Source organism: Uloborus diversus, chromosome 9 (assembly GCF_026930045.1).
Source record: "Uloborus diversus isolate 005 chromosome 9, Udiv.v.3.1, whole genome shotgun sequence".
NCBI classification, from domain to species: Eukaryota; Metazoa; Arthropoda; class Arachnida; order Araneae; family Uloboridae; genus Uloborus; species Uloborus diversus.
Genome location: NC_072739.1, coordinates 75149834 through 75176501, shown reverse-complemented (window position 1 = coordinate 75176501; position 26668 = coordinate 75149834). Strand labels below are relative to the sequence as shown.

The 26668-nt window shown below is 37.0% G+C and overlaps 2 protein-coding genes across 2 annotated transcripts in view; both read left to right on the top strand.

Moving 5' to 3' along the window:
- The first annotated feature begins 260 nt into the window (after nucleotides 1–260).
- On the top strand, nucleotides 261–19131 carry LOC129229904 (protein artichoke-like). Its single transcript, XM_054864283.1, has 5 exons — nucleotides 261–380; nucleotides 2338–2727; nucleotides 10711–11046; nucleotides 16093–16241; nucleotides 18596–19131. Exons 1-5 carry the CDS (start codon nucleotides 376–378, stop codon nucleotides 18793–18795), a joined length of 1080 nt encoding a protein of 359 aa, XP_054720258.1. The 5' UTR covers nucleotides 261–375; the 3' UTR covers nucleotides 18796–19131.
- A 3853-nt stretch (nucleotides 19132–22984) lies between these two features.
- LOC129229535 (protein slit-like) overlaps nucleotides 22985–26668 on the top strand; it is a 41572-nt gene continuing 37888 nt past the window's right edge. Inside the window, exon 1 of the mRNA XM_054863856.1 lies at nucleotides 22985–23143. Coding sequence (XP_054719831.1) covers nucleotides 23132–23143 — 12 coding nt within the window. The 5' untranslated portion in view covers nucleotides 22985–23131. The remainder of the gene's footprint in view (nucleotides 23144–26668) is intronic.

The following is a 26668-nucleotide window of genomic DNA, read 5'->3' as shown; positions in this document are numbered from 1 at the left end:
CTATTACTTTTTTTGTTGACTTTGGGAGTCAAGGTTGGTGTCCTCTTGGAAGACCCAGTCCACCCCTGCCTCCACTACGCACGAAAAAAAGGGGGACAACAACAAGACAAGTTTGAAACAAGAACAGGCATGGTATTTATCTTGGATAAGTGCTTCAAGAAACACCAAGAGATCTTTCTTAGAAACCAATCGAAGCTGAGATAACAGAAATATAACAATGTATTTGGGCACATAAAAATTTTCATAATCAGTTTCCGTTCTCGGAATTAGTTTATTGTTTGCATTTTAGGTTTCTCTTGTTTGCTTAGATATTTCACGATATTCAATTTTCACAGTGTAGTTGTCTTGATTTTGTTTATTCTACTGGATGTGAAAATGAGGTAAGTGGAATGTTTGTAACATTAACCTGTCTATAGTAAAAATAACTAAGATTATTAGGGTTTTGGATTAATTAAGAAGTTTTAAATATAATAGGTTTTCCAAACATTCCCAGATTTAAGGAGACAGTCCCGTATTTTGAGACATTGTCCCGCATGCCGGAGAATTTAGATACGGGACGGCAAAAGTCCCGTACTCTTGCCGACTGTTATGGTTATATTGTTACATTTGGCCGTTTATCAAATTAATGAATTAGTAGAAATTGCAGCAGAAGAACCATTCAAGGTTCTTATTTTTAAATTTTTTGTTAGTTATTAAGCTTTGTCGACTTTGAGACTAATGATTAACACTTATTGAGTTCAAAACTACTTTTAAAGAAATAGTGGCACGAAATAAGTTTTGTTCAGTGAATTCACTCTCAATTGCTTCTTGCTACGTGTTCAAAATGGCTAGGCAGCTATGAGTTTTATGATAGACAATTAAAAAGAACAAGTCTAATTTGCACAATTTTGTATCAAGATGTACATATGTGCCATTTCATACTTTTGTTTCTTTCGTACGTCCTCAGACACATTAGCCATCGGACCCGGAGAAGGAGCTCGGATAACAAAGTTTTCATGATTTCATTTTTAAAGGTTTTTTTTTTAGGATTCCTGCCCATTTGGTGCTTTTTATTGACACCCAAGCAGTTTCAGAATTTTTTTTACACCCAAAACCGTGGATTTTTCCAAGGGGGGGGGGGGACAGTCTTTAGCATGACCCTCTGTTGCGCGTCAAAGTAAGTTTCTAAATTCAAAAACTCTTGCCATACATTTAACCTCTTCAACGATTCCAAAAGTCGCGGGGCAATGAAATCATTTGAACTATGGTCTTCAGATATTCCTTCTATTTCTTCGTGTAGAAATTGTGACACAAGCAACTTGGACAAATACTTGAACTTTTAACTGAGAACAATTTAATTATAACACATGAACTACAATGTTAGTTGCAAACAAAACTTGTTAGTTAATAAACACATCATGAAGATTTCTGTAACGAACTCGCGCGAAATGTGAAGTACTGTGAACTGTTACATACTGTGATAAAATTCTAAAGACTGCCACATACTGATAACAACAGCTACGAGGTGCGCGAGTCCGGCTAATTTATAGAAATGTAACTACTCAGTTCTCAGTTCAGTTCAGTTCTTAGGCGTTTTCCACACCCTCCTTAAATGGTAGTCTGTATAAACGATTCACGATTTCTAAAAGTAAAAAAAAAAAAAAAAAAAACTTAGGCATTTTGTGATAATGAAATTGAAAGTTCCAAAGCTGGTAAAAGCCAGTCTTACTGGCAATTGAAAGTTCGAATTCTTTTCCTCAAGGCTGAGTGAAGCATTATAAGCCAGGGATAAGGCAGAACTACATGCATGCAAAATATCGACAGCCCGGTTATGTCTGGAACTGTCAATAATCGAGCTGGAGGCAGATGCCATCTCATTGAACCTGAGAGTAAAAACAAACTGGTTATTTGCTGCTTAATACCCAAACCTACCTTTCACTGGCGTGTTTAACCGCACCATTACTGTGGACTTTCGCTGGTATGCTAAATTTACTTTAGCTATCAGTTTTTTGCCACTCTCGGCTTCAATGGCATGACATCTTCTTCCAGCTTGGTTATCGACTATTTCAGATTGAAGTCCATAACAAGGACGAAACTGCAGTCCCTGGATGTCAAGACCGGGCATGTAGATTGATACGGTTCCATCGCACAGTCCTCGCTCCACAGTTTCTGTGCTCAGTGGTGCCAGTCAACCAATATTCGCATCTCATAGCTTATTTTTATAATGACTACAATCAGTTTGACAGTAGTTGAAGACTACAATCATGAGCTAAATAATGTTTTACTCTGCAGCTGATCTATTCCATTTTCATTCCAAAATAACATTTATTAAAATATTTTTTTCTCTCTCCCCAACAGGATTTTACCGTTTTTGCTTTTGTTATCGATTTGTACCTTCGTAAATGTCTACGCAGGATCCCCATGTCCTTCAAGAAGAGACATCTACCCCTGCACCTGCTTGAACGTGAAAAATGGGAACCGCTTCACTACGATTATTTCTTGCCATCGTCTTTCCAGCTCCGAAGCCCTTTCTGAGAATGTCTTGGCATCTTTGAAGATTCTAGACATAGATCAGTTCTTTCTGTATGATTCTTTCTGGGAAGCCAAAGATTTGAGCAACCAAATGCTACCTCATAATTGGATCACGATGCTGAAAGTCACCGATTACAATATCATCGACACAAAGTTGTCAACTTGCTTTGCCTGCTCTGAAATAAAATACACTTGTGAAAACACATACACAAAAAGGTAGGTTGTGTAACATGTAACGATTTTTAACATTAGTTTGTGACATCATTTTCAACGTTTGGTTTATGCCCAATGGTTAACACTAAAAAAAGAAGCCTTCACAAAAATCGCCAGTTTCAAAAATGAATTATTGAAACTAAAAGTAACGGTACTAATGCACGTAGTAAGCGAGTTACCCGTGAATTTCATCGTTTTGACAATAGATGGCACCACTGAAATCGTAGTCTACCACTACTATTGAGCTATTACACTAAAAGGAGACTTGGCTGTCCATTGTCTACTCAAGCCTGCATCGAAAAAGATGAGCTATTTTATCATTGAATGCATGTTTAAGAATGCAAAATGTTTCTCCATGTATCTTTCGAAACTCAAACCGCAATCCATCATGAATCATAGTTATTTAACTCTACATATAACTTTTATAATTTCAAGACGCAGGATCTAGTTAGATTAGTTAGGTGTGTTAAATTTTAACTGTGTCGAAATTCGGAAATATTTCCACTGCTGTTTTCTCTATTTTAATGACTTTTTTAGTTTGCAAATAAATTTCTTGAAACTTTAATTATGATGAACTGTTAGATGAAATTTGCAGTATGACATGTGCAGAAATGAAAAAACACTCACAGGAAGTCGGCAGGAATGGGACGGCTGCATTTACATGAAAAAATGAAATGTGAAAATGATTTCTAACTTTCCTAGCTAGATAAGTTTAAAAATAATTTTATTTCCGAACATGGTGGTCGTGGCACTTATTGCACCTGATGTAACGACACTAGATCAGATCCAAAGGTCTAGAAACATTCAAGAATTCTAGAAACTATAGTGGGGATTGCCAAAAGCATCCTCTACAAAGAATCAGGGGCGTGCACAGAAATTTTTGGTGCTCGTCACATATGACTTTTACGGGCCCCCTACCCCTATGTCCCTACATATACTATTTCACCCCATAAGATAAATAAATACCTTTGTGCTGAACAGTAAAGTAAGAAAAACAACGTTAAAAAAAGCACAAATTTGTCAATTACAGCAGACACGTGTTTCGGCGTTTACTTTTTGCATTGAAAAAGGCGTTCCCCGTAACGCCGAAACACGTGTCTGCTGCAATTGGCAAATTTATGCTTTTTTTAACGTTGTTTTTCTTACTTTACTATTTCACCCCATGTTTTAAAAATCTTTGGCCCTCTTCAAGCTCATGGCCGAGCCAACAGGTGTCCCTTCTCTCTCCGCCCTCCCCCATGCACGCCTCTGCGTTAGTGATGGGCATAATCGAGTTCTCATAATCGAATCACTCGATTATTCAAGATCATTCGAGAACTCGATTACCACGAGTTCTCGATTATCGTATCTCGAGTTCTCGATTATCACTTCTCGAGCGATGAACTTCTCGAGTACTCGATTATCACTTTTCGAGTTCTCGAGCGATGAACTTCTCGAGTTCTCGATTATCACTTTTCGAGTTCTCGAGCGATGAACTTCTCGAGTTCTCGATTATCACTTTCCGAGTACTCGAGCGATCAACTGCTCGAGTTCTCGTATGTCCTTTCCGAGTGCTCGAGCGATCAACTGCTCGAGTTCTCGCTTTGAACTTCTCGAGATGTTGAGTTCTCGAGATGTTAAGTTTTCGAGATGTTAAGCTCTCGAGATATTGAGTTCTCGAGATCTCAATCACTCGAGCAGTGTAATTTTTGATCGATTTGAGAATCGAATGAACCTCTCAATATAGTTGACTTCTGACAGGGGTGCCCACCTTGGAAGGTGGGGATCGTGGCGCAGACTGCGCCATTGACATTTTTAGGGGGAAGGGGTGTTTTAAGGGGTATTTTTCTTATTTTTCGGGGGGCTCTGTGATATTGAGGGGGTGCGCCCTTGACCTCAGGGGGCACCCCTGCTTCTGAAGTGATTCAATTGCAGGGGTGGATCCGTCATTTAGGGGGTCAGAGGGCTGGCTTTGAAAAGTTAATGATTTTATTTATGAATGGTCATGGTTTTTGCTGCCTTCCGAAAAGATATGCATTGAGACCCTTTAACCCTTTTCCCAGAAAAATTTGGAGTGACGGGTTGAGCTGAGGTGCCCACAGGGGAGGTGGGTCATAGCGCAGACTGCGCCATTGAAATTCTCAATGGACGTTAATCTTTTTTAGGGAATGTCCTTTTTGAGGGGGGGGGGTGTTTTGAGGGATATTTTTCGCTTTTTTTGGCGGTGGGGTGGTCTATGCGATATTGAGGGGGGTGCCCTTGTCCTCAGGGCGGGTGGGCACCTCTGCTTCTGAAGAGTTTCAGTTGCAGGGGCGGATCCGTCATTTAGGGGGGTCAGAGGGCTAGCTTTGAAAAGTTAATGATGTTTCATTCGAATAGTGTTATAATTGAATGTATGCTGTCGAATGCTTGATTATCAAATGATTATTTGGGATGCTTTGGTAATCTAATGATATGTTTGGTGGAAGTGGGTGCGCTAATAAGGTTCCAACTTGAGAGGCATTAAAATTATAATTATATTTCAGGTAAAAAGTTGGAATACTTAAGTTGAAAACCTGAGGGAAGTCTTTCCCCTTACGTCCACCTTCGACTATACCATTAGGTAATGATACAGGTGTAACAGGCAACAACAAACGTTTTAGAGCCCAACCATACAGATTACTGCAGACACGTGTTTCGGGGTTTCAAGGAACCCTTTTTTCAACGCAAAATAGTGAGATTGTGGATGTAAGGACATTACTGGATGTCTTTAGGGACCATTCATTAATTACGTAAGGGTCCCGAGAGGGAGGGGGCTTCAAACCCATTCTCACGCAATATTTTCCAAGTTGATGTTTTACATTTGAAATTGTGCAGTCAAGTGGTTTGACGGGAATTATATATTTTATTTGCGTTTGGAAAATAAAAAAATTATTAGGATGAGCTGTTTTTTATTTGTTTTACGAAGAATGAACCGTGTAAAACATGATAAAAGAATCGCACTATACATAGCATGTTTTATTTTTAATAATTATCGCATCATACACAAAAAAAAAAAAAAAATGTCGAAAAAACATTCAGTCTAGATTCCAATTTTTTAGTAAATATTTCATTACACAAAAAGGATTAATTTAATAATAGTGAATTTAATTTCGATTCCCAGTGATGTTAGATTCGTTATTTTATTGTTTTGAAAAACGGAATGGAATCAATCTTACCTAAGAATTGGGGGAGCAGTTTGAAAAATCTTACATACTTTTACATGGTGGGAGGGGGATCAAAAAATGCCAAAATCATCCTTACGTAACTAATGAATGGCTCCTTGTACGCAAAAGCTTACTATTTTGTTCAAAAAAGGGTACCTTAAAAACTCCAAAGCACGTTTCAGCAGTACTCTGTATATTTGGGACACAAAACGTTTGTTATTTCATGTTACTTCTCGGCACTAAGGTATTTACTTATTCCTTAATAAAACAAGTGATTTACTTCTTGTGTAATTCCTTCCTATGGGTGCAAATAAGAGGGGAGGGGGGGGGGGGGAGTTTTGACGCAAACTGCGGGATTGTAATTTATAGGAGATTTTGTCTCTTTTGGGGGTATTGCTCTTGGGGAAGAGCTTCATAGGTGGTGCGCCTTCGCTCTTGGGATGGATAGATTTGGAATGATTTTAAAATACAATGAATGCTTTTCGCTTGCTTTATTCGAATGGGTTTATAGTTGAATGTTTGGCGTCGAATTTTCGATAATTGAGAGATTCCTTAATAATCAAACGATATTTTTCGAACGAAAATTGTTAATTATCATATGAGCGGATTTCTGGAGGGGTTTGTGTTGTGTGAGTGGCGGATACAACGGGAAAATCATGGGGGTCATGTCCCCCCACCCTAAACCGTCGACAACAGTATCCGTACACATTGTGTTCAAACACTTCATGCATAAAATGTCAACGATGACAGTATCTTTTCAGCTCATTAATTATTTTCCAAAGTAAATATTTGAACTACTACTTCGTTTCATTGCCAATCAGGTGCCTTATTCCTGACCGATTTGGTGCTTTTTATTGACTCCCAAACAGATTCAGACATTTTTCGTACCAAAAACAGGAATTTCGTTCATGGGCGTGGGGGCTTTCCCTTCAACATGAGCCCCCTCTCCCCCCAAAAAATGGTTTTTTGTATCCGGCCCTTTAGTGATCCGGTAGTGAAATCTTGAAACAAAGGGTAGAGAAACGCTTTCCATACTGTTTTGAACTTGACAATTATTAAGATCAAATATGCACAATTTTTATTAAAAAGTGAGGGATAATGATAATATGGGTGGGTCTTTGGGCGACACTAGCAGGTTTAAACTTGAGAATTGTTAAACTTAAAAATATATTGAACCAGTAAGTAACCAGTAGTGTAATTGAATATTTAAGGTGGTCTTAGGTTCTTTTTCGGATTATTGTTTCTTAGGGGGAGGGGGGAGGGAGAAATTTTCATAAGATGCGTGCCATTGCTCACAGGGACGGACGGACACCCCTGTCATTCTCTAAAGTTTCAGAATCAAATAATAGCTTCTCAAGTGCTTTTTTCCGAATGGGGTTACTCAGAGAGCAACTTTGTTGAGATAAAGGTTTTAAAACGATTGTTAACGCTGTGACAGTCATGTTAAAACGTTTGTGAAACGTTTAAACGCATTGTGTTTAAAATGCAGTGGTGCCCATCCCCCCTCCCCGCTGGCGATGACATTCATGTCTCAAATGCGACGGAGAACCCTCTCTTCAAAACTTCAATGGCATGGACTGCGCCATGAACCCCCCCTCCCCCTCTGCCCTCTCAATCGTGGGGGATCCTTCTTTAATATATTGCTTGTTGTCGAATGTTCGGTTATCGAGCGTCTCGGATGATTTGAAAACCGGATACGTAATCTGCTTTTTAGAGAAAGTTGGTAATCAATTTAAACCTTTTTGAGGACCAACGCACGGAAAATCAAGCGCAGCTATGAAACTAAGTTCCGAAATGGACCGTCGCGAGCCAAAGCATTTTCAGCAGTTTTGCCTCAACTTTACAATAATCATTCAATTGTAAAGTTGATACTATTCAATCGATTGATACTATTCAATACCAATATCGATTGATACTATTCAATCTCATAAAATCAGCACATCAATTGACTCCAAATTTTTAAGTTGAGTGAATAATATACTAATCAACATTTATGAAAATATAAGGAATATCACATTGAAAATATAAGGAATATGACTTAAACAGAAGCGAGTAAAACAAGAAAAACATTTAAATTCAACTACGCACGCGAAAATAAATGCTACGCACAAAAGTCATAAATATCTTACGTATGGAATTTAAAAGAAAAAAAAATCTGTATAAAATGTTATTTTTATTTTAAAAAAAATGGGCCAAAGAGTGGAAGCTAATATTAATTCCTCACGACAAACTTCCATATTTCTTTTTAATGCACTCAGAAATATTTCAACTTTACTCCCTACACTTTTATACTGTTATCACATATTTCCCCCAAGTCAGCGAATGAAAAAGAAAAAAAACAAAGAGCGAATCAAGAAAGAAAAAAAATAATCATGAACTTCAATGCAATTCAAGCCACACTTATAACTTTCAATGCGCCGGGAATCCCAATCTGCTGGAAAACGCAGCCAGAAATATTTTACCCGCCCTCCACATGCATCAGTCAGATAAATATAATTCCACTAATAACAAGAACATAAAAAAAAAGCAAAGCAATAAATAAGAATAAATGAGTCCTTTTGCTCAGAGAGAGCAACGATTCCCCTACTTGTTTACATTATTAACTTTGTGTTTGAGTGCCCGAAAGCATTTGAAATAACCACGTGATATCTGAGAATCATTAGTTTAAATACATGACCGTTCGAATAAATCACTCAAAATGAATGTAAAAAAAATCGAGAAATCAATCCGTTACAGAAATTGAAATGAAAGGGGGAGGGGGGTGATACCATTTCAATCGCTACGGGGCGTCCCCTGAGAGCTATCAACAGTCAAGGGCACATTTCCAGTTTTCTAGCCGCTACCAATAAACCTATAAAAGTTTATACTAGTCCGAGCCGAGTCGCCCAAATGCCGAACTCCTAGTTTCTGACAAGCTAACAGGGAATCTCGTCGAACCAGCATCCCCCAAGGATTGCGACCCCTAAATGAAGACTAAAATCTATCAAATTGACCCCCCTAAAACAGTCTTGCGTTTCGAACTTTTCCGGAGGGTAGGGGGGCAAGGGTGTATCTGCTCATTTTATCGGAAAACAACAACAAAAAAAAAAAAAAAAAAAACTAGACCCACTGAAACGTAAAAACTAGATTTTTTCAAGGAATTGGGGGAGGGGGGCAGGCCCGTTATTTCGAACTTTACAAGAGAGGAGGAGGGATTAAAGAGTATCCTACGAGTTGCATATTATGCCGAATAAGAGTAAGAATTTCATTTATATGAGTACAATAACTTCTAAAAGCCAGGAGGGTTCGCCCCTTATTATACCCCTAAATGATAGGCTTGATGGCACATTCCTATTTCGAGAGCACCCCTGCCAATACAACTCGGGAATTCAACTGTTCCAAAAGTCAAAGGTATCCACCCCCCCCCCCCCCCTTCGCAGGGCGATGGTGCACCTTCTCAAATGTTACGGAGCATCCGTCTAGAAAGAGCTCCCCCCTCCCAAAATGCGATTTAAAAAACCCTCTCAAAAAACCACTTTTATAAAAATTTCGGTTTCGCAGGCAGCGCCATGGACCCCCCGACCCCTCCCGAAAATAAGATTTAAAGAACCCTCTCAAAAACCCAGTCCTAAAAATTTTAATGGCACAGGCTGCGCCATGCCCCCACCCCACCCGAAAATGAGATAAAAAACACTCTGAAAAAACCGGCCAATGGCGCAGGCCGCATCATGCCCCCTCCCCCTTATAGTGGGGCGCCCCTGTAGCAGTCTACTCAATTCTGGAAAAGCTCAGAAAATGAACTACTTGAGTACTCGATTTAAACGTCTCGAGATCTCGATTTGAAACATCTCGAGATCTCGATTAAAAACATCTCGAGATCTCGATTTAAAACATCTCGACATCTCGATTTAAAACATCTCGAGATCTCGATTTAAAAGATCTCGAGAAGTCCATTGCTCGAGTACTCGATTCAAAAGATCTCGAGAAGTCAATCGCTCGAGTACTCGATTCCAAAGATCTCGAGAAGTCAATCGCTCGAGTTCTCAAATTCAAAAGATCTCGATTATCAATCACTCGAGTGATCAACTTGAAAAGATCTCGATTATCAATCACTCGATTATCAGAAGTACTCGATTCCCGAGATCTCGATTATCAAAAGATCTCGATTATGCCCATCACTACTCTGCGTAGAATGCAATGGATTGAAGCAAGTGCTGGAGTGCTGGAGGGTTATTTCGCCGCCAGCGCATTCACAACCCATGGGATACCGTCATTTTTTAAGGGTGTCCCCTCTAAGAGCAAGGGCGCCACCTGTACCACGAATGCTCCCCCAAAAAGAGAGAAATACCCCTTAAACATCCTCTAAAAACTCTAAAAATTTCAATGACGCAGACTGTGCCGTGCCTCCCCCCCCCCCCCAAGGTGGGCACCCCGCATTTTGTGCCACGTTCGTAATATGAATCATGAGTCCAACTTCGGAAATGTTTTTTCAGCATGTGCAGCTTTCCTATTATTCCCGAATCTCCTCCAATGTTTTTGAGGTTGTCGACGATTCCATAATTTAATAGAACTATAATGAAATAACTAGCAGAAAAATGTTTTCGTCCACGTCAACGTTATGAGTGAAAGGACTTCAAAATCTGGAAAAGTTTGAAGCCAGTCAGCCAGAAAGTACTTCACCCACTTCTGACCCGGGCCAACAGGACCCCCCCCTTCTCCCCCCCCCCCCACCGTGCTCGCCCCTAGCCACTGAACTTTCAGCGGTTTGATTTCGGAAGTTACTAATTTGGAAAAAAATTTCACAATATTCTTTGCGATAGCTTTTTGATTCCATTTCTTTCAGATTTATTGTCACCAACAGTTCTTCGTCTGGAAATATCTGCGACATTTGCCGAACTGATACGAATGGTAATTACTCCTGGACGGGATGTATGAGTAAATTGGAACGTTTCGAATTCACGGATGGAGGTCTAGAAGTTCTGAGCAGGTTTTTGTTTCCGTTACCAATGAGACAGCTATTGGTTCTAAACATGACGAGAAACCGTATTCGTACCGTGGAACATGGTGCATTGCAAAACATGCCTAATTTGAAAAGCCTTGATTTAAGCCATAACATGTTGAAAGATGTATCTAGCATGTTTAATAAGGAGTTGAAGAATCTAACGTTGCTGAACATAAAGTAAGATTTTGTTTCCTATTTGCCAGCCTTTTCTATTTTTATCATCATACGCAAATATTGTTCGTACCAGTTATAATATTTTAATTAACCCCCCGACCAAAAAGGAACTAATATTAAATAAAAATTTAAATAATTAGATATTTAAAAAAAAAGTGTGTCATAAAGACCCACGATAGAAGTGAAGCTTTTAGCTTTTCTTTTTTTTTTTTTTTACATTCTGAACTGTCACTTCACCCGAATATTTTCTCTCACGCCACGCTCTTGTTCTTTCTGCGCCTGTCTCAGGAATATCCACAAAAAATGAAATTACTAATATTTTTAGTAAATTTTAAATTCAATTCTAAGCTTTTGTTCCGCGAATACTGAGGATTTCATTAGCAGATAAGAAGATAAAGCTCAATGATTTAAAATTTTTATCTGCTGCCAGTTTCTATTTGTTAAAAAATAAAATACATGTAATTCATTTTTTGTTACATTTAAAAGGATTTTCCCCTCTTGATTCTGCTTTTGCGACTATCAAAACTTAGCAGCTGTGTTTATCTCTTCTTTTTCATGTCTTCCCCCCCACGTTATCTAGAAAAAATAAATAAACAGAAGAGTGTACGCATTTTAATTTTATATGTGTTCTGACCAGTGAGATTCATCTTAATATAAAATTGACAATCAGGGTAGAGTTTTTTTTTTTTTAAATTTAGTATTTGTTCTTGTTAATATTTTTATGTACTTGTTACAATTAGAGGGATCTAGATACAATGCAGTAGAACAGCGTTTCTTAACTTGTATTCGGCGGAACCCCAGGGTTCTACGGAGCTCTCTCAGGGGTTCGATGAGACTTGCATGTTTTCTTTTCGCAACTTTCAAATTTGTTCTTTGAAAAAGTGATAAAACTAAAGCTTTTTTCAAAATGAAAAATAAATTTACTTTTATTTTCGAATCTAATAGTTAGTCACCATAGGAATAATTTTATTTGTTGCATAAAATGATGCAAATTTCAGCTCATCAAAAATAGCTTGAAATTGTGCCTTCAAGATTTCAACTTCACGATTTTTCCCAGATCAATCCCAAAACACCTTTTTCTCACCTAATGTCTCCAAAGATTGGCTAAAATTGCGTTTTAAAAACTTCTATTTCGAAAAACTTCCGGGAGAAACTTCTAATCCCCTATTATCACCAAAGATATTTTAAAAGTGATTTCAGTATTGGAAAAAGTTTGGAAGTGCACACCAAAAATTACGATTTTTGTCATCAATTTCATATATTCTGCTCTTGATACCAGCTACTCTCCCTATATCTCTGACAACATTTGAGAGGATAATTTCAACATTTAACGATTAAGGACCAATTTAAGGAGCAGTACTGGTCAAGGGCATCTAAATGTTCACACTCTATCTGACGTTAACACATAGTAACATCTAAGTCCATAATTTATAAATAACTAAAAAATTGTTAAGAAATTAAAGACACTTTTATTTTTAAGGTTTAAAAACTTTTTCCGTGTCAATTTAAGTGAATTATTAATATTATTGCTTGAAGGTAAAAAACATGAATATTTCGTTTCTTAATTTAAAATGTTTTTAATCAAAAACTCATTCATAAATTCTGAGTCCCTTAAATTCTTGTCCCTTTAAAAAATATACAAATGGGAGTGTTGTATTGGTGTTTTACAATAACAAATAATAACTAGCAGTTACCAATAATTAGCATGATCGTTAATGAAATATATTTAATTAGCTGTTTAATGACAAATACAAATAGTTAATGTGATAGTTTTTTTTTGAGGTTTGAACCTGGTCCCCCCTCCAAAACAGAATCCTGGCTACGCCACTGCAAATTGGTGACGAAAAATCACGGGCTCCATGAAAAAGTGAGCAGTAAAAAAGGTTCCACTAATAAAAGAAATTAAGAAACGCTGCAGTAGAAAACAAATGCCAGAAACATTTGAAATAACCTTTCAGGAATTTGGAATTTTCATTCCCTTTTCAAACTCATTTATATTATTCTACGCATTACAACTAAATGTGCTAATTTTTTTTTTTTTTTTGCAAAACATTTTGACTTTTTTTTTGTGAACCATTTTTAAAAAAAAGGAATTTTTATGTGTTAATCTCTTCAAGTATGAATGATATAGTACAAACTAGTATCAAACAGTCTTATATTTAAAGCAGCACAAATCAAAGCCAATGTGGGTAATGCATAATTTTTACTAATAAAGACGGGTTACGATTATTCTTTACGAAAATAGGCACAATTAGTTAATATACTGTTATTGTGAAGATTGAAAAATTTATTTTCAGGATATGTTTACTGCTCAAAACATTTGGGAGGCACGGTTTTAACGAAATTACTCAAATAATTATACCGACAATTCATCTCAAATGAAACATCCATAACTGAAAGCTGGGCCAAAAAATAAAAAAAAGAAAACATGCGCAAATTAGTGTCCCTGATGTCAAAACCAGAAAATGATTGCGCAGAAACTGAGATTTTGCAGAAGCCTCTATTTTCGCTGTCTCTGGAGAAATTCAAACAGTCGACTTTCTTCAGAGCAGGAATGGCAACCTTTTCGGAAAAGAAAAAAATGTTTGCGTACCACTTTTAATTTTTTCAACACACTAAACTGATGTGAACCTTCCCGAAACTTTCTTTATTGTTCTTATAACTACACGGGTCTCAGTTTCTTACAGTGGACTCGTGCTACGACGCAATTCGACCTACGCGAAATGGCTATAACGCGAGCTTTTCACAAGAAATGAATTTCGGAGTTGACGCGAATTCCTCATCCACAACACGAATATTTTCGGCAGAAAGCAGATCCATCACACTTTCTTCTTCCTCTTCTTCTGACAAGTTGATTGATGAGCATGTGCTGTCAAAAGGAAACTAATTAATAACAATCTGATCGCGCAGCATAAATAATCGTCTTTATTTTTTAAATTATAAATATAATTATGTAGTGTATCTACTGCACAGTGCTGTTATTGTGCTGCATTTTACTATTGGTGCAAAGTATGCGTATCGTACTGTTTTATTTTATATACTATATCTTTCCCATTGATTTTGTGCATCATCCCACAAGAGGGTGCCAATCTTAACACTAGAACGACTGACATTTTCTGTATACCTAGAAAGGCTGAAGGGGCCAGTGTGGCCCCTACCCATTTTTGGAGTGAATTCTTTTGAAAATTCTTCCTGAGGGAGTCCACATGCCTGATACACCTTCTTTCATAACTAAATAAAAACTTAGTACTTAATTATTTTTAGTTTTTCTCTCTATACTGGGCAAAAGTTTGAATTAGTTTTCCTTTCTAAGAGCAATGGCCACCGTTAGGATGGTAAGCAGTTGGTACTGTTTACAGCATTTGGATATCCAATCAGCTGCATAAAGAGGAAGTTACAGGTTAAACTAGAGTGAATGGCATTTTTTTATGCTACAACAATTAGGAGAAAGGAAAAAAATAAATTTTTTAATTGTAAAAAAACTGCGGCCCCTCCCGTCTTTCTAGGTATAAGGATCAATACTAACAGTACTATGAGGCGAATGATTAAATGATTAAACAAGCATTCAAATAGTGTCATATAATGAAAAGTCAGAAAATTCCATTATGTTCCGTTAGATATTATCCGAGTTATTAAACAACAAACTACACGAGGGGCCACACAGGCCCCTCAATCTTAATCTCCGAAAGGCGCAAAAAAAAAAAAAAAAAAAAAAAACACACACACACACACACACACACACAATGGTAAACAGGTTTACGGGTTTGAAGGGGAAAAAAAGCAAAGTGAAGTCGCACAGGTTTCTTAGCGCAAAGAAATAAAAGGAAGTTGCATCAAAAAATCAGAAAATAAAATAAATCTAATTTTTTTTTAATAAAAAAAAGCTTACATACTTGAGGGCGCAAGGTCACATAGGCAGGAGCAGGGCCCGATCAAGACAAACTGGTGCTCAGGTCCTGAGTAAAAATTGGTGCCCCCCCCCCCCATGAGAAAATAAGCACAATTTCAAAGTCTATGTTTTATACTAGAAACCTAATACACTAGAAACCTACACATTTCTACAGAAACCTGGGATTTGAATACCAAACACTTGATAGTCACCATACTAATCATAGTTAAAATTGCCTTACCTTAAGGTGAAAATGAATTAAAAAACAATTTAAAACTGCAAAAATAGCAAAAAAGAAAAAAAACTAATCCTGACGTTAAGCTTTAAAAAGGCTTCTTTCTGGCTTTAACAGAGGCAAATGTGTCAATCACATCATCGAAATCTAATTTTGATGCCACAGAATTTTCAATGGTCAATAAGAAAAACGCCTGTAAATTATCCAGAGAAACGCAGCTTCTCAAACGGTTTTTGATTCTTTTCAAAGCTGAAAAGGAACTTTCACTTTAACAGAAAAAAAAGGGAAAAAAGTAAGTTAATTTAAGCTATTTTAGTGCCCCTAAATTTGTGGTGCCCAGGTCCGCAGACCCGCCGGACCGTGCGGTAATCAGGCCCTGGGCAGGAGGACGCATCGGCCCGCGGGCCGATGGGCCAGTCCGCCCCTGATCGTAACAGTATTTTATGTTGAATAATACAGCTTTTTAAAAATAAAACTCACTTCTTTCTGTAACAAGTAGTTAAGAAATAGTACATAGTTAAGAAATGCTTTAACAGAGTTTGAGGGGCATTTACAAATGTCTATAGTGATTAGGTATGTTTATAAAAAAAATCATATACCTTTTGCACAACGCAAAATTCCGACTTACGCGAGGGGTCTTGGACCGCATCCCTCGCGTAAGTACAGACTGGACTGTAATCGTGCACTAGGAGTTAGAGCATTCGAAACATTTCAAATTTACATATTACGGTTACCACGTTAGGTGGATGTACTGTTTTAGTCACATTTCTAGTTTATGCATAAATACTTATAACATCAAAGGTGATCACATACTCATTTCCCATTTAAGAAATAAGTTTGTGATTAAAATGCATTAAATGTACTTGCAAAATGCGCTATATAAATTATTAAACTACATAAGGTTCTCTTGCCTTCTCTTTTGCAGTTGGAATCGAATCAAAACCATCGGCACCAGTTTATTCAAGTATTTACCGACGTTGAATATGTTTTTCTTGAAGAGCAACTTGATAGTAGACGTAAAAGAAGAAGAATGGAAAAATGTCAAATCTTCTGTAAAAGTTATTGATTTAACTGGTGGGTACAATCCTCATATAAATAATAGCCGATGATCGAGAAACCCGCATCTTTCAACAATGAAACTCGCGCCACGGCATGATAATGTGATAATATGTTTTGGTAATGTTTAACCTGCAGGGAAAGGCTTTATTGTGACAAGGCTGAACTCGATCCGGTAACTTAACTGTCTTACTGGTAAGACTGTGTCATTTCAGGGGAATGAAGAAACGGAAGAATGGTCAACAATGAACGCTACCAATTGGAGTTTAAGGGTTAATCCACTGAAGTTAGGGTTACAATTTCAACTATCAAAATATCACCAAGCAGGCAATTGCTTCGTTCAAATGCAGAAGAGTAGAAGCAATTTTCACCCGCCGTACCTTGACGGGCGACTTTATAGTTGATGAATAGTTTAAAAATGTAATTCATTCGTAACAATATTTGCCACAAAGCAAACTTTGTATACTAAATTTCAAACTTGCAGAGACCGTTGTTTATATTCCTGAGTTGATTGGTTGAATGTATCGGGTTTTATATTTTCTAGTCTGTAATAATGCTTCAAACTATTTCTTGAAGGCAGGCCAATCGTTTCATCGTTTTCCAGGAAGTGGAGGGAGGGGTGAAAGAGTATGTACTCAATCTGTATTATGTCGAAAATAACTACATCCAGAAATACATTAACTTCTTGAAACCAGGGGGGGGGGCAATGGCTCTCTCGTGCCCCCCCCCCTACCCAATTGACGGGCCTGGTTGAAGATTTAAATGAGACGAAGGGAATGAGAGAGAGAGAGAAAATGAGAAAACAGCCAAATAAAGGGGCAAAACTTGACAAATTTTGTAAAAACCACGCCAAATTAAATTTAGGCAAAAAACTAAACTTTTTGAATAAAAGGCAAATTATTAAAAAATACTGAATTGAGCATTTTGAAATCATGATGAGCGTTAGCGAGCAGGGGGCGGATCCCCCAAGTTTTATCAAAACATAGACTTACCTACTTACTGTAAATAAGTACTTACGTACTGTATAAAATACAGTCTCTTTTTGTTCACGGAAACCATTTATGCATTTGCTCATACAGGAGGACACTTTTCTGTCTGAGAAACGGCCTCGACGTACCGCAATATCAAATAATAACAAGAATGAATGAAAGCAAGGTATTTATTTATTTTCAATGACATTAATGTGAGAAGTGCGAAAAAACGTTCGTGTAACATCTTTTTAATTATTTACAGACAGTTCCGTAAATGCAAAAATGTAAAGTAAACATTCTAAAATTCTAAATGATATAGAAAAGAGTTTTTTGTCTCAATTTGTACTCCCCTTGCCGCTAAGTTTGCACGGGAGCTTACAGCCGCTTCTTTTCAATGTCATGGGAGTTTTTACGTATTGAACGGAATGCAGATCACTTAAGTATTAAAATAAGCTTTGAAGATTGTAGACTCCTTCTCTTTTCCATTAACTACTAGACATTAAGCACTACCTTGCCTTGCAAGAATACATATTTTTGGTATTCCCTTGTGTACTTTAACGATGCGTCGTGTAATCATTGGACATAATTGCTTAGCGGGAAGAGTTTTATAACTAAAATTCTTGGCGTTTTTTTTTTCTTTTTTTTACAACTGTCGCCCAATTTTTTAACGCCAAAGGCTCTGCTAAAGCTAATAACTCTCCCTTAATACTAAATGCCTGCCGCTTTCTCGCATTTAACCATAGAACAAAACTGATCTCAAATCGAGAGAACGAGGTCAACTAAATGTTGGTACACCTGCTACTGACACCTATCGGAAGGTATTAGAAATTAGTAGCGAAGGTTAATTTCTAAATTTAAATTTTGAAATTAACCAATTAACAGTTTGATTTGAATTGTTTTGATCCATTTCCATAGCAACGTCATCCTTGTATTGCCGCCAGGTAGCGTTGAATGACGTACCGGAAGTCAGCGCGGACGCTTGACAGAAGTACACTTTTTGAGGCAAATGCGTTTGGCATTTAGTATTAAGCGCGCGTTGGAACAAAACAAACGCTAAATTTGGGGCCTCAGCCGAGCGGTCTAAGTGACTACTTGACATTAGCACACTTGAGGCGGTGGGTTCGACTCCCACCCTCGCTCTGGTTGTAATTTCCCCTCTTTGTGATGTAAATTCTTTCCATGTGTTGTTTATATGTCCAATAAAAAATATATCATGCGTAAGGGAGGCAAGCACTCAGATTGTAGTCCTCATCAAAATAAACCTGTGCAATTAAGCACCAAAAGAAAGAAAGAAAGAAACCCAAAATTTCGCATGTGAGTCAAAATCTCAGTTGTCGAAATATTTCCTTGTTCAAGTGAAGCAATTCTGATACCACAAACAATGACATTTTTTATTTACAGAAAATCCTATCCATTGCGTCGAATGCGGAATCAGGTGGATCAACCATACATTCTCTGCAAAAACTGTCTTGCGTGGTCACTGTAAAACTCCCGCACAATATGCTGGACATAGTCTTAGAGCCAAAGCCACCCTTTTTGCCAGGAAGTGCGATGAAAATGGCAAATTGAAGAAGAAGACTTTGTTTCCCTTGCTTGAATGAACAAGGTCATGCTAGTAAATCATCAAACCTGGTATAGCTTGATCGAAGAGAGGAGGCGGATGAATTGGAAGCGGAAACGGACCACTTCGTTTTGAAATAGGTAGGATCGGAGAGATCAAGACAGCAGTAAAAACTTCCACGTTCTCGCTGAGTCTACCTATATCAGAATGAAGTGTTCTGTTTCCACTTCCAGTTCATTCGCCACCTCTCCGTGGTTAAGTTACAGAAATTTTCGAGCCTTGTAATTGGTCAATATTCTAGAAATTACAATGCACTAGTGAAACTTGATGCATTGTTGTTGGTTATAGTTGTATTTGAAAAATAAGTGTACAAAATAAAACTTAGTGTATTTTTATTTTATTTTTTTGCTTTTTGCACAATAATTTATATATATTATCATTGATACAATTCGATAAAAATTAATACAGTTTTCTCTTCTAATTATGAAGCAGCAAGTTCGGATTTATGTACATCTGTCCCTCTGCGACTCGCCAAGCGACCGTGAACGTCGATTTTGATGAACATTCGGAACTAAACTTTTTTTTAGCACGGGAATATGCACCTCAATGCGTTTTTCCAAAACGAACCGCCCAAACTAAAATTTTTGGGAGGAGGAAATTCTCAATTTCCCGAATGAAATTCCAGATTTACCGAATGATAAAATACGAGCATGCACTCACCCCAGTACAGTAACGTCATGTGTCAGAAATGACTGCCATTTAGCAGACAAGCATTTTTCTTTCACAACACTACAAACACACAGCATTTACAACAACAATAACTAATAGAAAAGAAGAGTCGTGGACATTTTTAAGATTACACAAAAAAAAAAAAAATGTCCCGCTACAATGCTATTCTTGGGTTGCCACTCGTTGATACTCAAACTTAAATCGCTCGCCGAACTGGCGACAGTTCTTAACGAAGATGTTACGCTGCATTTTATTAGAGATGCTAGCCGCCGGTTTCGGCTTCGCCGCCTATGGTAGGTTGGAGTACAACTCTGTTCTTCAGAAGTACTAGTACAGCGCCTTTTGCGCTATACTTCCTTTGGCTTCTCTTAGCGAAATAAATTTAAATGACCTTTTCGGTACGTAAATTGCATTCCTTCAAAGGAAAAGATGAAATAACTATCGCATCAAAAAAGACATCGCCTGCGCGTCGGTACATTAAAAACTAAACCATTAACTCGAACCATGGGCGCCCATATGCAAAGTTGCAAAGGGGGGGGGGGCTCAAATACTTTCCCCGTGGTTTAGCCGGATATTTTCCCCGTGGAAACTGACTTCAGGACAGATTAGAGTCATTAAAATTTGACATTTTTAATAACTTTCTCATTAATGGCTGGAGAAGAAATGTTTTTATATTTTGCAAAGAAAAAAGTACTAAAAGCAAGAAATTTCTCATTTCAAAGGAGGGGCCCCCCTTGCCCCCCTATATGGGCGCCCTTGACTTGAACTGTTCAACAACTTCCGCTTTCAGCAGAAAAAAGAAAGAATTTATGAACGCAGGATAACGTGGCTTTTAGAAAGAAAAACCTTCGCTTTGCGGGTCATTCACTCCATTTACTGAATTATTCTAACTCGGGGAAATTGATATCTTTTACAACTCGTGAGGCTATTCTTTTAAGTTTTCCCACTCTGTATGTTTTTTACTTTTTCCGGGGGGTGGGGGGTGGGGGTTGATTTGAGGGGGCATTGCGATATTTCGGGAGGGCTGAGGTGCGCCCTTGCTCTTAGGGGGTGGGCACCCCTGCAGGTACAGGTTCTTCACGAGCTGCATTCTCCACCAGAATCTGCTCCTCCTGGGCAATTGCGTCCATATCCTGCATGCACATACACATGCCCTACAAAAGTTCCCAACCGGAGGTTCGCGAATCCCTGGACAGGCAGTGTGAGGATTACGCAGGGAATATATATATATATATATATATATATATATATATATATATATATATATATATATATATATATATATATATATATATATATATATATATATATATATATATATATATATATATATATATATATATATATATTTAATTTGAATTTTTGGCATCTTGAATTCAAATTATGTTTTTCGCAATCACGAGCGTGCGTGTGTATAAATGCGCGTGTGTGTTTGTGTGGCGTATGTGTGAGTGTTTGTGTAGGCGCATGTGTGTGGGTGCGTGTTGTGTATGCAGTGCTGTGTGTGTACGCGCGTGTGCGTGTAGGCGTTCGTGTGTGTGTATGTAGGCATATGTGTTTGTGTCTGTGTGCAGGCATGAGTGTGTGTATGTAGGAGTGTGTGTTTGTGTCTGTGCGCAGGCATGAGCGTGTATGTGTGTGTGTGTGTGTGTGTGTATGCGCGTGTTTAGGATATGGACGCAACCTGGAGACGGTTTTCGCAAGAGGAGCAGCATCGTGAGGCCGGTCGACGCGACGGTGGTGCTGGCAGAGGGTGCTGGTGGGAAAATAAAATGATAGGAATACAAAACAGTCAAGTGAGAACAATAAGCAATCGTGATTGCTCAAAACTCATCGGATTTTGACAATGCAACTTAGTTTGCGCTATATGTAAATAAGGAATTGATGAAATTTGTGTAGAAAATTTTTCTTGCAGTGAGTGAGCTTAACAATATTTGTTTTGTTAAAAATTATCTTTGTGTAAAAATTAGAGTAAATGCGTATTTTGAAAACAGACACTTCTATTATTTTTCAATATACGCATTTTACTGCGCAGTGATAGCATTATTACAAGAAAATTCTTCAGCAATCAAACGATTGATATAAGCAGTAAATCTTTATCAAACAGCTAGGCTCGTAATCTTTTTCAAAAAGACTTAAACTTAGATATTTCTCATTTTACTGTAAGAAAAAAAGTTCATTTAGTTATTCTGAGAGTTCTCTGAAAGGTATTTTAAAGATTATTCTTTAATTGACTTCTGATTTAGTGATAATAAGATAAATATACCCTAGGATCAGAAAAATTTCAGTCAATCTCTCTCTCTTGGAGCCTCTTTGTTCAAAAATATCCCATTTTCATATTTTTTTTTCAAAGTTGATTGAAGCTCAACACAAAATAATCACTGTGTTTATTTTTTGGTGATTTTTTTTAATTCATGTTTTAGCGACCATTTTAGTTCGTAGTAATATTTGAAATTCTATATTTTGCAATTGTGTTTTAGTTCTTGTTATAAACTATGCAGCAGCATAAAACTAAAAAAAAAACTCATAAATTTTATTGTCTTATGTATTTGCTTGCGCTCGCGTTTCTTGTTTCTTGTTTTTTTTTTTTTTTTTTTTTTCGAGCAATCACGATTGCTTATCGTTCTCATTTGACTGTTTTGATGTTCCTATGATTTTATTTTCCCACCGCTCCCTCTGCAGCACCACCGTCGCCTCACGATGCTGCTCCTCTAGTGAAAACCGTTCTCCAGGTTACGTCCATATCCACCATACACACGCATACATACACACACCTGCACACACACTCATGCCTACATACAGACACTAATACACACACACATACACACATACTTATGTCTGCACACAGACACAAACACCCACGCATACATACACACTTACATACACACACTCATGCCTGCATACAAACACAAGCACACACGCATACATACACGCACACACACTCGTGATTGCGAAAAACATAATTTGAATTCAAAATGCCATAATTCAATTTTTTTTTTTTTTTTTTTTTTTTAAATGCTTGTTACTTGTTACCTAATACTCAAGGGGTTCGCCAATTTCTTTCGGAGTTTAGAAGGGGTTCACAAGGGGAAAAGGTTGGGAACCGCTGCCTTATACAGTCCACACACACACACACACACTCGTGATTGCGAAAAATATAATTCGAATTCAAGATGTCAAAAAATTCAAATTTTATATTGTGTTGGATGTCTTCTCTTCACTTCGTTTCAGATGTGTGACAGACGATAGAACGATTTTTTTAACACACTCATTATTTGTTTTTGTTTTACAGTGAACCATCGTAAGAGTCACGTGATCGTAAGACTTACGATCTCTAAAAACACTTTTATTAAGTATTCTCTACTTGCTAAAAAGAAAAAAAGTCTGGAGAATTACTTTTTTTTTTCGTTGTGACGCGACGTTAAATTAGAAGCAGTTTCAAGTTCCTTATCCAAAATGGAAATTAATCTTTCGCTTTAGTTTTAGTTCACATCCTGGCGGCGCTCCTACTTAAACCCTCGACCCTGAGGGTCAAAATACAGTGTCCGTTTTCTTTGCCCGATGAGAGTGCTCTTGGAAAAGTTTCCCCTTAGATTTGTATATTTAAGTACATTACTTTATTACAATTATTACCATACTGAAGAAAAATGAAAAGCATGGTAAGTTATTTTTCATTATTGTTTTCTCTAGATATGCATTTCTTACTATCAAAAGAAGAATTAGTACTTCCATGTACAGCAAAGAGGTTTTTACTGGGTTTTTTTTTTTCTTTTTCTTCCAAAACACGGAACAAGTAGGGGATTGTGGGGCAAAGTGAAATGGTTAAGGTGACTGAGTTTTTTCAAAATGAGTAAATCGGAAATTTGTTTTGAAAATTTCAGTACTTAGAAAAATAACATTGCATTTTGAAATAAAACTTGAGTCGAAACTTTTTTCTAAATTTTAGCAGCAAATTTGAGTGTTCAAAAAAAAAAAAGTGGAAAAAATGTCATTTTTTTTCACGGGGCAAACTGGAAAATAAAATATTTTTCTAATGAAATCTTTTTTATTTGATTATAAAATATATTTTTGATCAAAAGAATCAGTAAATAAAACAAGTAAATAAATAATAAATAAAATTGATAAATAAATACTTTGAATGAATAAATGAAAAGATAATGACAAAATAAACGAATAGTTAAATGAATAAATCCATTAATATGTGAATCAAAATAAATGAGCGAGTAAAAGAATGAATGAATAAGAAAATAATGAATGTAAAAAAGTGAATTACTAAGTGAAGGAATGTAAATGAATTAATTAAGTAACGTAAGTGATTTATAACAAAATTGCAAAATTGATTAAAAATACAAATGAGCTTAATATTAACTAAATTAATACTGCATTGAATATTAGGAGGTCTCAGTTAATATTTAAAATGTAACTTTATCATTTTATAGCAACAAAAATATTTTTCGACTTACAACAAAATATTACAATATGAGTATCATTTTTTAAAAAATTACCTGTATTACCAAATGTTTTAATCTTCGGCAGTATTTTTCCTGACTGGAATAGACTACTACATATTGTACTACATAGTTAAAATAATTCCAAACAGGTGGAGCTAAAAGCAGAGAAAATATCACCATTTTCACTTTGCCCCATGTTCCTCTACCTTTAGTTTTCAGTGTTTTTTCTTTACGAAAGCAATTGATCGAAAAGTTTGAATGTGGAGTAATTTTATTTGAGTGTAAACAGGGGCACCCCGATGGGAGGTCGTTGTGACCGAAAAATTTGCTTATTCGGAAATTTTTGCGTTACGATTTAGCAAATTTAGAGACGTATGTTGCATTATTGCAATTATTTTTAGTTATGACTAATGTCTGTTAGTAGATGTAGGTACTGTGTGTGAACGCTCGCATTTTATGACTGTGTGCACACTCATATTTTTTATGATTCGGTAAAACTCGGAATTTCATTCCTTAAATTGAGAATTTCTCCCTTCCCAAAGAATTTAATTCGGGGTGCTCCTGTGTCAAGTTATATAACTCAGAAGAATAGTTTTTTTTTTTTTTTTTTTAATTATTCCAGTGTAAAACATGCTAATTGAGTCTTTTGAATAAAACACAACGTTTTGCAATTTTGCAAATTATTACTTAAATACTTCTAAAATAAAGAGTTTTTTTTTTTTTTTTTTGAGAAGAAAAAAAAAGTGTGGAGAAATTCTTTTTAGGCAATTTTAATTGTTCAAAAAAATTTGTATGAATAAAAATAGCCGAATGTGGGTGTGTGGTTGTATGTTCCTTTAAAAATCCGCAATATGCATCGGACCTTTGCCAAATTAGGCACAGATAACATTTGATGCTCAGAATTCAAATAAGGAGATTTTCGCCGGCGAAAAACCTCCCTGTCGAAGGATTATCCGCTGAATTTTAGGAATTAAAAAAAATTAAAAAATTCTAAATTTAATTTTGGGTCATAAAAGTGCTGTTTTCTACACGTTGATGGTGCAATGCAGCTAATACCCTATATCGTACATAGTGCTAAAATGATGCGCAATGCCTTTCAAATGTAAAATTTTTATATATTGAATGAAGTGCACTGTGCATGGTAGGGTTCCCAAGTAAAATGTTACGAAAATATTACCATCTGGAAATATCCATTTACGTGATCAATGCTTAGCCTTCCGGATATTTTAAAATCTTAAATTTATTAGTTTAAGTTCTTCTACTTGAATATGTGCAACACAATCCTTGTGAGCCTCAGTCAGCTGGATGGCTTAGTGGTAAAAAGCGTTGTTCTAATACGCCTTTGGTCCCGGGTTTTAATCCGAAATCCACGACAATATCCACGCGAATATCCACGGCAAAATTAAAATCCCTGGTGCAGTTTCGCATCTAAGAGAGCCCAGATGCCTCTATCTAGTAGGTAAGTGAGCGTTAAATATCTCTTTCGCCATCTGGATACCATACCGGGGAATCGCACTAGGTGTACATAAGTCCGAAAGCAGGGGTGCCCACCTAAGGGGTTGGGTTCATGGCGCAGACTGCGTCATTAAAATTTTTAGGGGGTGTTTTGAGGGGTATTTTTTTATTTTGGGGGAGTGCTCTTGCTTTTGGGGGGCTTTTGCGACGATTTTGATGGGGGTGCGCCCTTGCCCTTAGGGGGGACCCCTGCTAAAAGCCTCTAATTTTATCATCCCATTAGAAAGGGGCGGGGATGCTTGTGTGTCTAACCCATGGTTTGCCATTTGATTTAATAATTGCTATTTTAATGTTGTTCTTGCTATAATTTTAAATTCTCCTAGCCAATAAATTTTGTATTATATAGAATCGTTCACGTTTCTGATTGTATACCAGTATTCTCTTCCCATGCATACAATTTAGACCAGGGTTTTCCAAACTTTATCATGCATCGATCGATCGACCCCCGAAAAAGTTTTACCTAAGTCTCCGAACACCAGTCAAAACTCTTAAATTCTTTTGTCCTTTGAGAATAGACAGCTGACCAAGATTTTTCAGACACATTTATTCTGGATCTTCTTGAATCTTGTAAGGAATTATATGCTTCACGCGGTTACATTGCGTAACACATGACAGGGATCTCCATAATTGCGTAATGGGGCTTTCCGCGATTGCCTAATGCGCAGCTGCATGAGAGCGCCTGGGTTATATGGCTATAGACAGTCATGAAGGCATGACTGCAAAAAAACCTCCTAACCGAATAGCGGGATAAATTTATGGCATATCTCTTGACCGCTATTCGGGAAACAGGACAAATTGGCTGCCCATCATGTATATTGTGACAGTGAGTAGAAAAATAAATTAGTTTGTGTGTTGTGTGAACATGGTCTCTTCAATTCTCTCCCTCTCCAAAATTTGATTATGGAAAATGTGACAAAGAAGAAGGGGCGAAAATCCTCTTCAAATCTCAACTCGGCGTGAAGTTGAAATTTCAAGCCGAGATCCAATCCACTGCTAATTGCTGTCCAATGGATTAATTTCACACGAATGTTATCCAAGAGAGTTTGTGTTACTCAAATCTTATATTCATATCTTTCTTGATTTTATTCATTTGATCAACATTTTCGTGAATGTCATCAGAAGCAAATGAGTGTTTGTTTTTCTCAATGACTTTGAATGTAACAAGGTTTTTCTTCTTTCAAAAGTAGCGATGAAAAGATCAAATTTTGATCGAGATCC